This window comes from Narcine bancroftii, chromosome 1, assembly GCF_036971445.1.
Source record: "Narcine bancroftii isolate sNarBan1 chromosome 1, sNarBan1.hap1, whole genome shotgun sequence".
In the NCBI taxonomy this organism is placed as follows: domain Eukaryota; kingdom Metazoa; phylum Chordata; class Chondrichthyes; order Torpediniformes; family Narcinidae; genus Narcine; species Narcine bancroftii.
Genome location: NC_091469.1, coordinates 317647974 through 317661996, shown reverse-complemented (window position 1 = coordinate 317661996; position 14023 = coordinate 317647974). Strand labels below are relative to the sequence as shown.

The 14023-nt window shown below is 47.8% G+C and overlaps 1 protein-coding gene across 1 annotated transcript in view; it reads left to right on the top strand.

Annotated features, from left to right (window-relative positions):
- Positions 1–14023, top strand: part of mturn (maturin, neural progenitor differentiation regulator homolog (Xenopus)) — a 45189-nt gene that overhangs the window by 21320 nt on the left and 9846 nt on the right. The window contains exon 2 of the mRNA XM_069906588.1: positions 6445–6567. Within this exon, the coding sequence (XP_069762689.1) occupies positions 6445–6567 (123 nt within the window). The remainder of the gene's footprint in view (positions 1–6444; positions 6568–14023) is intronic.

The window sequence follows — 14023 nt, the reverse complement described above, 5'->3', positions numbered from 1 at the left end:
GATTGTGAGAGATCACACATCAGCCGAGACTATCAAGGAGATCAAGGCTCCCAGGTGCTCAGGTCAGGAATGTCTCTGATAGAGCTCACAGCATTCTGGAGGGGGAGAGTGAGCAGTCAGATGTCATTTCTACGTGGGAACTAATGACATAGATAGGAGTAGGGATGAGGTCCTGAAGAAGGAATATAGGGTGTTGGGAAAGAAGTTAAAAAGCAGGACCTCGAGGGCGTTAATCTCAGGATTGCTGCCTGTGCCATGTGCCAGAGAGGGTAGGAGCAGGAAGTTGTGGCAAATGAATGTGTGGCTAAAGAATTGGTCCAGGGGGCAGGGGTTCAGATTTGTGGGGAAGGTCTGACCTGTACAAAAAGGATAGGCTGGTAAGGTACCAATATCCTGGTGGGCAGGTTTGCTAGAGCTGTTGGGGAGGGTTTAAGGTAGTTTGGCAGGGGGGTTGGAATCAGAATGTGAGTGCAGAGAACAGGGCAGAAGGTCAGAAGCATGATGCTATCTGTTCTGAGTTTGTGAGGAAGGACGGACGAGACAAAACATAAATGTAGCCAGTTAGAGGGTTTGAAAGGTGTCGATTTCAATGTTTGTATTATGAATAAAGGGGATAAAATTAGAGCATGGATCAGTATGTGGAACTACGATGTTGTGGCCATTACAGAGAGTTGGCTGGAGGAAGGGCAGAATTGGCTGATGCCAGGGTTTAGATGTTTTAAAAGTGATAGAATGGGAGGGGGCGGATTAGCATTACAGGCTAGGGATAGTTTCATGTCCATAGTAAGGGAGCAAGTTATAGAGGGAGTGTCCACTGAGTTGTTTAAAAAAGTAATTGGGAGAATCCTGGGAATTATAGACTGGTGGGACTTGCATCAGTGGTGTAGAAACAATTGGAAAGGATTCTTAAGGATAAGATCTATGAGCATTTGGAGAGGTACAGTCTACTCAAGGATAGTCAGCATGGCTTTGTGAAAGGAAGGTCGTGCCTCATGAGTCTAATTGAGTGTTTTTGAGAAGGTAACAAAAGAAATTGACAAGGGAGGGGCAGTAGATATAGTCTACATGGATTTTAGCGAGGCATTTGACAAGGTCCCCCATGATTTTTATAAATGACCTGCATAAAGAAGCAGAAGGATGGGTCAGAAAGTTTGCAGATGAAACAAAGGATAGGGGAGTATTTACCAAATTATAGCATGTACAATCAATGGTTGTAATTACACTTCATTAATTCTTCATTGAATGATATTCAATCATATAAACTTGATTAGTTTGAGGGGCTGGATAGCCTATTTCTATTTTATGTGTATGTCAAGTTTATTGTCATTTGATTGTACAAGTGCAACTTGACAAAACTGTGTTCTCCGGTCCCCGGTGCAAACCATGGAGACACACAACCAGACATAACACATATACATGCAGACAAACAATACATATGGAGGACAAGTATTTTATCTACAAAAATAAATATTGCTTTGTATAAATGAGTGTGTCAGATGGTCGATACATGTTATATTTTTTTAACTTATATTTTTAGAGAAATAGAGCTAAGTAGCTAAGCATTATTCCGTCCTGACCAAGCATGAACCATGTGAAGTAACTCATTAGTTAATCGAAAGCATTAGTAATAATTATCTAATTCTAAAATAAACTTACTATGTAATTAATAAGATGACCATAAGAGACAGTATGAAAGACTGCAGTGGAAAATAAAACAAACTTGCAACTGAGAGGTTAATTTTAACATTTAAGAGGAATTTGGACAGGTACATGGATAGAAGAGGAATGATGGGCTATGGACTGGGTGCAGGTCAGTGGGACTAGGCAAAATAAAATGGTTCTGCATAGACTAAAAGGGCCAAAGGGGTCTGTTTCTGTTCTGTGGTTCTAGGACATGAGTGGAAAGGAAAAGAAAAAAACAGCTGAGAAGTGATGGGGAAAGAGGGTAGCTCTGAATAGACGGAAGGAGTTGGCAAACTGGAAGAAAGGAGACCAGGAGAGGAAAAGAGACAGGAGCAGCCTAACAGAAACTGCAGAGGTCGATGTTAATGCTGCCAGTTGGAGAGTGTCCAGTTGGAATATTAGATGTTGTTCCTCCCAATTTGCGGGGAGTTGGGGGCTCAATTTGGCAGTGCTGGAGGCCATTGACAAACAGTTTGGTGTGGGAATGATGTTGGCCACTGGGATTTGCCTGTTATTGCAACAATGAGAATGAAGGTGCTGAACGAAGTGATCTCCCAGCCTCTCCAATGTAGAGAAGGCCACATTTGGAGCACCGGATGCAGTAGATGGCCCCTGCAGACTCTCAAATGAAGTGTTGCTTCACTTGGAAGGACTGTCTGGGGCCCCGGATGGTGGTGAGGGAAGATGCAAGAGTAATATTTCTTGCAGGTAATAAATTGCCATCTCTTTCTTTCCCTTTTCCATGCTGCTGTGACCCCTCAGCCCCTCCCACATCACCTCAATGTTTTTCCTCTTCTGCCCTCCTACTCATTTCTACTTTTGATCTGTTGGCCTGGGCTCCTTCCCTTGTCCCCTCTCCTCTCCTCCCCTGACATTTTGCTCAGGCCTTGATGAAGGGCTCCGGTCTGAAACTTTGGTTACCATTCGCATCTTATAGATGCTGCACGTCCTGCTGAGTTTCTCCAGCACTTTTGTGTATTGCACTGCCATCACAGTGTCTGCAGACTTTCCTGTTTAACTTATCTTCTTCTTTGGCTTGGCTTCGCGGACGAAGATTTATGGAGGGGGTAAAAAGTCCACGTCAGCTGCAGGCTCGTTTGTGGCTGACAAGTCCGATGCGGGACAGGCAGACACGATTGCAGCGGTTGCAGGGGAAAATTGGTGGGTTGGGGTTGGGTGTTGGGTTTTTCCTCCTTTGCCTTTTGTCAGTGAGGTAGGCTCTGCGGTCTTCTTCAAAGGAGGTTGCTGCCCGCCAAACTGTGAGGCACCAAGATGCACGGTTTGAGGCGATATCAGCCCACTGGCGGTGGTCAATGTGGCAGGCACCAAGAGATTTCTTTAGGCAGTCCTTGTACCTTTTCTTTGGTGCACCTCTGTCACGGTGGCCAGTGGAGAGCTCGCCATATAACACGATCTTGGGAAGGCGATGGTCCTCCATTCTGGAGACGTGACCCATCCAGCGCAGCTGGATCTTCAGCAGCGTGGACTCGATGCTGTCGACCTCTGCCATCTCGAGTACTTCGACGTTAGGGATGTAAGCGCTCCAATGGATGTTGAGGATGGAGCGGAGACAACGCTGGTGGAAGCGTTCTAGGAGCCGTAGGTGGTGCCGGTAGAGGACCCATGATTTGGAGCCGAACAGGAGTGTGGGTATGACAACGGCTCTGTATACGCTTATCTTTGTGAGGTTTTTCAGTTGGTTGTTTTTCCAGACTCTTTTGTGTAGTCTTCCAAAGGCGCTATTTGCCTTGGCGAGTCTGTTGTCTATCTCATTGTCGATCCTTGCATCTGATGAAATGGTGCAGCCGAGATAGGTAAACTGGTTGACCGTTTTGAGTTTTGTGTGCCCGATGGAGATGTGGGGGGGCTGGTAATCATGGTGGGGAGCTGGCTGATGGAGGACCTCAGTTTTCTTCAGGCTGACTTCCAGGCCAAACATTTTGGCAGTTTCCGCAAAGCAGGACGTCAAGCGCTGAAGAGCTGGCTCTGAATGGGCAACTAAAGCGGCATCGTCTGCAAAGAGTAGTTCACGGACAAGTTTCTCTTGTGTCTTGGTGTGAGCTTGCAGGCGCCTCAGATTGAAGAGACTGCCATCCGTGCGGTACCGGATGTAAACAGCGTCTTCATTGTTGGGGTCTTTCATGGCTTGGTTCAGCATCATGCTGAAGAAGATTGAAAAGAGGGTTGCTGCCAGAACACAGCCTTGCTTCACGCCATTGTTAATAGAGAAGGGTTCAGAGAGCTCATTGCTGTATCTGACCCGACCTTGTTGGTTTTCGTGCAGTTGGATAATCATGTTGAGGAACTTTGGGGGACATCCGATGCACTCTAGTATTTGCCAAAGCCCTTTCCTGCTCACGGTGTCGAAGGCTTTGGTGAGGTCAACAAAGGTGATGTAGAGTCCTTTGTTTTGTTCTCTGCATTTTTCTTGGAGCTGTCTGAGGGCAAAGACCATGTCACTAGTTCCTCTGTTTGCGCGAAAGCCGCACTGTGATTCTGGGAGAATATTCTTGGTGACACTAGGTATTATTCTATTTAGTAGAATCCTAGCGAAGATTTTGCCTGCAATGGAGAGCAACGTGATTCCCCTGTAGTTTGAGCAGTCTGATTTCTCGCCTTTGTTTTTGTACAGGGTGATGATGGTGGCATCACGAAGATCCTGAGGCAGTTTACCTTGGTCCCAACAAAGCTTGAAAAACTCATGCAGTTTGGCATGCAGAGTTTTGCCGCCAGCCTTCCAGACTTCTGGGGGGATTCCATCCATACCTGCTGCTTTGCCACTTTTCAGTTGTTCGATTGCCTTATATGTCTCATCCAGGGTGGGAACCTCATCCAGCTCTAGCCTTAGGGGCTGTTGAGGGAGCTGGAGCAGGGCGGAATCTTGGACTGAGCGGTTGGCACTGAAAAGAGATTGGAAGTGTTCTGACCATCGGTTGAGGATGGAGATCTTGTCGCTGAGGAGGACTTTGCCGTCTGAGCTGCGCAGCGGGCTTTGGACTTGGGGTGAGGGGCCGTACACAGCCTTTAGAGCCTCGTAGAAACCCCTGATGTCGCCAATGTCCGCGCTGAGCTGGGTTCGTTTGGCGAGGCTAGTCCACCACTCATTTTGGATCTCCCGGAGTTTGCGCTGAAGATGGCTGCATGCGCGACGGAAGGCTTGTTTCTTCTCTGGACAGGACGGCTTTGTAAGGTGAGCCTGGTGGGCAGCTCGCTTCTTTGCCAGCAGCTCCTGGATTTCCTGGCTGTTTTCGTCAAACCAGTCCTTGTTTTTCCTGGAGGAGAAGCCCAGTACCTCTTCAGTGGATTGCAGTATGGTAGTCTTCAACTGATCCCAGAGGGTTTCAGGGGATGGGTCCGTGAGGCGGGTTGCATCGTCGAACTTTGCTTTGAGGTTTGCCTGGAAGTTTCCTCTCGCTTCGTCTGACTGCAGGTTTCCAACATTGAACCTCTTTCTGGGGGCTTTATTGTTCCTGGGCTTTGGTTTGAAGTGAAGGTTGAGCTTGCAGCGAACCAGCCGGTGGTCAGTGTGGCATTCCGCGCTAGGCATGACCCTGGTGTGGAGCACATCTCGTTTGTCACTTTCTCGCACCAGGATGTAGTCCAGGAGGTGCCAGTGTTTGGATCGGGGATGCATCCAGGTGGTCTTAAGGCTGTCCCTCTGCTGAAAAAGGGTGTTTGTAATGACAAGCCGCTGTTCTGCGCAGAGCTCCAACAGGAGGCACCCATTGTCGTTGCACTTGCCGACGCCATGCTTGCCCAGGATTCCTGGCCAGGTTTCTGAGTCTTTGCCGACACGAGCGTTGAAGTCGCCCAGGATGACAACCTTGTCGGCTGTAGGGGTGCGTTGGATGAGGTTGCGCAGGTCGGTGTAGAACTTGTCCTTTTCTGCTGGTTCCGCCTGGAGGGTTGGAGCATAGACACTGATGAGGGTGATGTGACGCTTGTTCTGAAGGGGGAGTCGCATGGACATGATTCGGTCCGAGAGGCCTGTCGGAAGGTTTTCGAGTTTGGAGGCAATGAAGCTCTTGACCATGAAGCCTACACCAGATAGGCGTCGTTCATCCGAAGGCTTGCCAGACCAGTAGAGTGTGTAGCCCGCGCCGCGTTCTTGGAGGCTGCCTACATCTGCCAGGCGGACTTCACTGAGAGCGGCTATGTCGATGTCAAGTCTGAGGAGTTCATGTGCAATGAGGGCAGACCGACGTTCAGGTCGGTGGCTGTCAGCCTTGTCTAGCATGGTTCTGATGTTCCAGCATGCTAGCTTGAGTTTGTGAGCATCTTTTGAGGGGGAAGGCGTGGAGGGGAAGGACGTGGAGGGGGAGGACGTGGAGGGGGAGGACGTGGAGGGGGAGGACGTGGACCTGTCCTCGGGCCTGCGCAAAGGAGCTTTTAGGTGGAGTGCAGTGCGCGCACTACTGGCCCCACCCTTTACACCCATGGTTCGTGTGCCGTGGCCAAGCAAGCTGGGACGTGGCAGCGAGGTCCTTGGGTCGTAGGTTTTATATCGGAGTGGCCTTCTCCTATGCAGGTTTCTTACCCGGGCTGGAGGGGCCTGCCTCCAGTTTAACTGCCTCCTGTTTAACTTATAACAACATGGTAAAGTGTTAGCATAAAAACTGGCAATTTAGTAAAGTTCAGTGAATATTCTTGGTTGATTTTGCTTCAGAAAAATCTTGAGAGTTTGTAATAATGTAATTGTGGAAGATTAAACCATTGCCTTTAATAATAGCTTGTTTCTAATCACTGTCTCCATCTCATCAGCATGTATGGAGTGAGAGTGAGGACTGTCTACCGTTCCTGCAACTGGTACAAGAATACATTTTATCCTGTGGGAAGAAAACCCTCTCTGAGGTATTGGAAAAAGTCTTCAAGTCATTCAAACCTGTAAGTGTTTAATGTTACTATTCTGAAATATGTAGTTAATTTTCCTTTTAAATAATACATATGAAATTTATGGTTTTTCTCTCCCCTGGAGCTACGCTCTTCAAGTCAATTTCCCTTCTATTCCTCGTCAGACCAAATCAATTTTAATTACTATCATTGTCAAACAGCTGATATTTGGAGGGAAATCTAAATATTGCAATGAATTAAACATGAATCTTTCCTTTGTGGTGCAGGTATCTGTGATTAGAAGTAGCCTTGATGTCCACAATCTGTTTTCTCTATCTTTGCATTCTGCCCCAACATTGTCATCCAGGGGCTAACAACAGTGGTATATCTGCACTGTGGTACTTTGTCCTTTGCTAATTTGAGATTTGTTTATAACTGTTGTCTCTTGTGGATTGTGGCCTTGCTATCAAAAAAGAAACTTATGTTTTCAACTTGATGTGCCTTTACCTTTTTTCCCTGCACCCAAATCTGTCGAGCAATGCAATTGTGTTTCTAAACTATTCAACCTTTTGGATTCCGATGTATAGCTATATACATAGCCACACAACTTGCTTGTTTCTGTCCCAGAACAACTCTTGTCTTTTTCCCCTTTTGTTTCTCATTTCCATTCTTATTCAACTTCACTTTGACAGGTTCAGGTTCTCTGCATCAAGACCTGTTAATTTGTGAACATCAATTCCTCCCAAATTCTTTATTACAAAATCTTAAGCTGATTTCAAACTTCAATACGCAAGCCCTTCCAAATTATACTTATCAACGCCTGAACTTGCCCCAACTGCCAAAGCGAGGCAACGACCGTACACTTGTAGTAGGTTGACAGGGCGCTGGTTGCAGCTTCTCCACCTCCCCCAACCGGGACGTTGGTTGGACTCTAGAAGTTCTTCTTGCTGAGAGATGTTGCCACCCCTCAGAGAGTCTGAAACTTCAGCAGCAGGACCATGGCTTATATTACCCAAAAACTGCTTACCCAAGCACCTATTCCCAGTACAAAATAAAGATAACCGAACAGCCTAGGCTTTTATCAAATACCACAACTTTCTAGCTTATCACTTTGAATGCAATGATATACTTAGCTACGAGGTCTCATTTGACAGTCTGCGACCAACCAAATCCCATCAATCTCAAACAGCAACCAGCTAATGAGCAGGAAGATTAAACAATCTTGGTACCAGATGTTTTTTTGTCAGATAACTGCATCTCTGGGCCCCATGGTGGAATTTAGCTTATGTCCGCTGAGTCTCAAGCAGGTTACTGATTCTCAACCTTGCAGGAGCAAACAACATGGTTTAAATCCTCCATTACATTCCACCCCTTGGTCGCAGTCTGTCACTTAGGAGACCTAACAAGCATTTGAGTACAGAAGGAGCGAAAAAGAGAAACCAAAACTACAATAATCACAAAAATAAGCAAAAACGTGAGCAACTAACGAAGAATAGTGTGGCCCAATTCCCCAAATGTACCAGTTAACATGAAAAAGGATCCCAACCAAGGCTCAAACTATCCTTGTGGCCCACAATACTCAAACGCTGAAGCTCACGAACAGATTTTTAAACATGCTGAACAATTTCAGAAATATTAGTGGATACATCAGGAATATACGAGCAATATTCAGAACTGACGACAGCACACGTGCCACCCTGTTTTGCTAAAAGAAAATCCAGGGCCATACGATTCTGTAAAGCCACTGTCCTGACAGCAGAGAGTTCGTGATTAAAGTCCTGACTGACAGACAAAAGGGCGAAGGATGTCTCATTGGCAATAGAGCTCATCAGATCATATAATTTGAGAACCTCTTGGGAAACGCGAATAACGCCATAACCTGGGATCAAGGCGCCAAAGAAAATCTCGGCACCTGTGAGGGCACGTCTATGCCGAAGGACAGGGGACATACGCATAAACGAGGGATGATCCTGTAATCGGGAAATATGATGCAGGTAGGGGACGGCGTATGCCAAATAGCAGCAACCACCCCAGGTAAGGGGTAGCCATGCAAAGGCGCGAGACCCACAAACCCAATAGGTCCCGTTCATAGGGTGCTTGGAAATAAAAGGGGAATATGCCAGACAATCACTGTATCCCAGTGCATCGACAGGCATGTCGGGGAACTTACAAAAGCAGACAGAGCCTTTCACATGTTGAGAAACAATAAAATAGGTGGGGGGGGGTATCGTATTATAAGGCGGGAGTAGAAATGTGCCATCCTCGAAAAATACCCATAATGTCACTTAGACTAAAGAACTGGGCCTCCTCAGGCGCAGACTCATTAGCATAAATGTGAACACTGCCTTTGGAGGGATCAAAATATTTCCAGGCAGCAACCTCCTTTCGGGTGAAAGGAATGGGGATCATGGGATTACCATGGGAATGCAAAGGGCCTACGGTACAAATCCAACAATCAGAAACATTCAATCGGTGAGCGTACACATGGAGAAAGGAATTGTCGGACAAATCTGAAGGAATGTTCAATGGTGAAGTCGGCCACCAACCCTCCACAGAACCGGAATCCTTCTACCACTTAGTGACAGGCGGTGCAGAGTTACTACAAGATATAAAGCAGGTACAAAAATGACCATCACAGAAGTAGGGGATGACTCCTTCAGTTGATCCATCCACAAACAGAATATAGGAACCATGACCGGCAATAACATATTTATATAAGCTGCACTTGAGGCGGGTGACCGAGGACTTCTTTGGTGTAATGCATCGGGCCGTGTCCCCCACGGGCAACTCCCTCGGAACGTCCTCAACATTACAAATCCGATTGCTGGCACCAAAGCAGCTGTTAAGCCAGATCAGTAGGAGTGCAAAACGAAGGACCTGGAACAAAGAAGCCTGACATATGTCACTCACGATGCTGTAAGCGTTCAGTATTTAAACAAACTAAATCATCCTGTCTCTCAATAGCTACCCACCGAGTGTTACTCTGGGCAGGTGTCACTATTTCCCCTTTTACAGGTGGCATTCTCTAGCTCAGGAATGGGGGGGGCAATGACTGTTTTTCCTCTGGAATAGGCTGTAGTTCAGAAGCGTGAAGAAAGCGGTGGAAAGGTGTACCTCCCTTTAAAGGGCGATGTTTCAAATTGTCGACTGCCTGCTGCAGCACATGGCACCACCCCTTCAGGATCCCCAGTGGTGTTAATAAACGAATTTGTTCCTTCAGTAAGCTATTCATTCGTTCAACTAATCCGGCAGCCTGCGGGTAATAAGGAATATGGTGAACCCATAAGATACTGTTGTCAGTTGTCCAATCACAGATTGCCTTCCTGGAGAAGTGTGAGCCATTATCAGACTGAATTTCCTCTGGTACATCATAATGAGAAATTAAATGGTTTAGTCCTTGCATAGTACTAGCTTGGTCAGATGTCTTTGTGGGAAAAGCAAAAACTAAGCCCGAAAAGGTGTCAACCATTACTAGGACGTAACGTTTTTACAGTCTGGCATGGGGCCTATGTAATCAATTCCCAGACCGCAGCTGAGCGAGCACCCCGTCTTATTCGGCCATGCGGACCAGGAGTAACGGTGCAGGACTTCACAAGCTGACATGCTGGGCAGGTACGCACAACCAAGCGGACATCATCCTGATGGACGGGTAAGGTATGTGTACGGGCCCAAATAGCTGATCCCTTCTCCCCCAAATGGCCACTCTGCTCATGTGCCCATCGAGCCAGGGGGATGGCTCATAGAGGCAAGCTGATCTGCTACTGCATTATGTTGTGCCATGTTAGTCGTCACATTGGTATGGGCGTCAACATGATATACAGTTATCTCACGATGGTGCGAAGCATCCCACAACAGCTGCCATAACTGTTTGCCCCATACTGGGCGGTCATGTATCAGCCAGTCGTTCTTTTGCCAATTAGGCATCCATACCACAAGTCCATTAGCCACAGCCCAGGAATCAGTAAACAGGTGAAGAGGGTGATCATGGGGGTCTAGTGGTAAAGTGACCACCTTCAACTCAGCATACTGGGTGGAGCCACCATCCCCCTCCTCCGATAAGTGAGTTCCCGAGCTGGGGTGGTAAGCCACCGCCTTCCACTTCTGCTTTCCTTGCACCCACCGGCTGCTACCATCAGTAAACCAGGCATCCTCTTGTTCTGCTGGAGAGAGCGAATCATATGGTTTACCTCACTGAACTGGTGAAGGGGGTAGGGGAGGGGGCAAGGCAGGTTCAACGTCCTCATGACAAGATGGAAGATCAACCACCTGTTCGTGTATGCGGCCCACCCTTCAGGCCCTCTGGTTGCGCGACTCTGAATATACCACTTCCATTTAACAATAGAAGAGTGCTGAGCCCGCCTGATCTTTAGATTAGCGTCATTAGCCAGGACCCAGTTCATTATTGGAAGTGCAGGTCGCAACTGAACATCTGCATTGCCTGTCATTCTTTCCTTCTCCAGCAGGGCCCAGTAACAGGCCAGTAACTTGTTCAAAAGCAGAAAAACAAGTGAAAGCCTCAGGCATAGTTCGTGACCAGAATCCCAGCGGGACTCAGTGGCCCTCTTGTTTCAGCCAGAGGCTCCAGGAGGCCACATCATCAATAACGGAGACCTGTAGTTCGTAGGGGGTATCTGGGATGCGGGGAGCAATGGGCAGGGCCTGAAGGATAGCCTGTTTGGCGGACTGGAACGCCCTTTCCTGATCGTAATCCCATTAAAAAGTCTGCTTTCTTTCGGGTAATCTTGTATAGAGGACGTAAAAGCAATGCCAAGTGTGGAGTATCCCAATAACCCTAGGAAATGCTGGGTCTCCTTTTTGTTAGTAGGAGTGGCCAAGTCTGCTATCTTATTGCAAACTTTATCAGGAACCACCTGTTCTCCAGCATGCCACTGAATTCCAAGGAAAACTTGGCAGGGTTAACGGCCCACCCTCTTTGCATCAGGGTATCTTGGACACTCTCCATACCTTCCTGTACCATCCCTTCTGTGGCCCCTTGGATCATCACATCATCAATATAATGGTGAATCGAGAGAAAAGCTGATACTGGCACCGCCTCCAAATCGCGGGCAATTAGGCTGTGGCAAATAGTGGGAGAGTGTACGTAGCCCTGAGGGAGGCAGGTGAAGGTATACTGACGCCCCTTCCAGGTAAAGACAAACTGATCCTATGAGACCTCAGCTATAAGAATACTGAAGAAGGCGTAATCGAGATCATTGACAGCATACCATGTTCCTGAGTTCCCAGTAGCAATGCTTTCAATAAGGGTAACAATGTCCGGAACTGCCGAAGCAAATGGTGGGGCATGTTTGTTCAAAAAAACGATGATCAACTGTCATTCTCCAGGAGCCATCCGGCTTCTGGACCAGCCAAACAGGGCTAATAAAAGGGCGACATTTCGGGCCTCACTACCCCTTCTTGCAAAGCATCGATGGTGGCAGTAATCTCCCTGCCCTCCAGGGAGGCGATATTGCGGAATGCATACTGGTTTCGGGGGTGGGGGGGGGCGAGGCACCATTACAGGATCCCACTTATCCCGACCCACCACTAATCTTTTTGTAATAGTCCGAATTCCAAATGCAAATCCGCCTTGGCTAGTATTAAGGGCCGTACCGGCCAACATATTGATACCCAGGGTACACTTGTCAGTGGCAGCACCAGGACATACAGGGGAAGGGCCATCACCCACCGTGGCGCGGACTTTTATTTCCTTCGCCAGGGTGATCGCTCCTCCCATCCCCTCTATTCGAAATGTCGGTCCAGTCCAGAGGTCGGGGTTATCAGGAATCACCGAGTGCTCCACACCAGTATTGACCAAGGCCAAATATTGGCAGTCATTACCCCCACCCCAATGGAATGTTTACGGTATGTAGGGCCGCGGATCCCCGTGTATCCGCTGTATCTCAAAGGAGTAGACAGGGGAACCCTGCCCACGCCCTCATGCCTTAGTAGGGTTCGGGGGCTTCCAGAACCACATGTTACTATTATCCATAAGACCCTTTTTAACCAATTGTTGTATCTCATCACGGGTAACTGGAGCAAGAGAAGCTGGCTCAATAAGAGCAGCCGTGGGAGCAGAGGGCACAGCTGGGCCAGGAGGACTCAACAGCTGGGGATGATGTTCCCCTACCTTCCTCTTATAAAGGGCATAAAGGACCGCGGTAAGTTTCCCATCAATATCACTTTTAGGTACGCCTGACTTTAACAAGGTTAGAAAAAGGTCCTTTATTGTCGGTTAGTTATTAATACCAGCCCCTCTCCTTTCATCCTGCTTGTCTGATTTAATCTGAGTTGTACGTGAGTGGATTTTACCTCCCAATTCTAATTCTCGAAACCCAGATATGGCGTGCACCGCCTCAGACACAGGGTGCCCAATCAGATCAGTGGATTAGTTAAAGACAGAACCAGTCCCCGTACAGTGGGTTGGGCGGAACGAACCAATCGGGTATACATTCAGGCCGTAAATATCTCTTCGTCAGGGCTTTCCCCCCCTCATGTACCCACAGCCTCAAACGCCCTGCATACAAGGCAGAGGCCAGGGCCTGTTGACGAATTACTGCTATACCCTCCTCTGGGGTGCCCCAATTGCTCTGCAAATATAAATCCCAATCTACTGGTGACGGATATATTCGTAGCAGGGCATCCCCTAGAGTGGCAAGTAAGTAATCCACCCCTCTCCTTCTACCATGTAACTCAGCAGTGACCTGGATATCAGTAGTCAATGTTCCTAATCCCAACAATTCCTCAGGGGTTAAACATACATTACCCCCTCCTTGTTCCCAAACACGCAGGAGCCAGGCCACCAGAGTTTCTCCTGTCTTTTGCCTAAATCAATCTCCAATGGCGGCCAGCTCTGTTATAGAGAAATCACATATCGTTGACTGTTCCCGACCCCTGTTCCCACTTTGGCCCACAAGAGGGCCCTCTACCCAGTGGTCGGGAGGAGGCTGAGGCCATCCTGAGTCCCCTTGGGAGGCCAAGACATCATTTATCCCTTCAATCTCTTCATTTACATCATCCCCCCTTCCGTCTTCATTTGTTTGGAAAGTCCACTGCCTTACGGGGCGGGTGTGAACAGCAGGTGGAGAGGGGAGTACGTCAGACACATGCCGAGGGGTATCTTTATTATTACCATTGTCATCATTCCAGATATTCCCATCTCAATCATCAATTACATCAGGATCATCACCATTCCTTATCATGGCACGAATACGTTGTGGATCAGGTTCTACCCCTTGCTTTTCCTTACCTGCCAGAGCTGCTGCCGGAGTTTACGGCAGATTGTTTGGACATGCTTATCCTCCCTTTCTTTGACTCGGTCCTGACTGGTGCGAACAATCTCGCTCATCATGAAACAGCGTTGTCACATGGCTTCTAGCTCCTCCTCTAGTTGCTCTCTCATGCTGGGATTCTACTTCACGCTGAACAGATTCTGCTTCACGCTAAACGGTGCGGCGTAATGCTGTGGCCAGCAGCCAAAATCCATCCGTCAGTGTCACTTTTTTAACGAAAT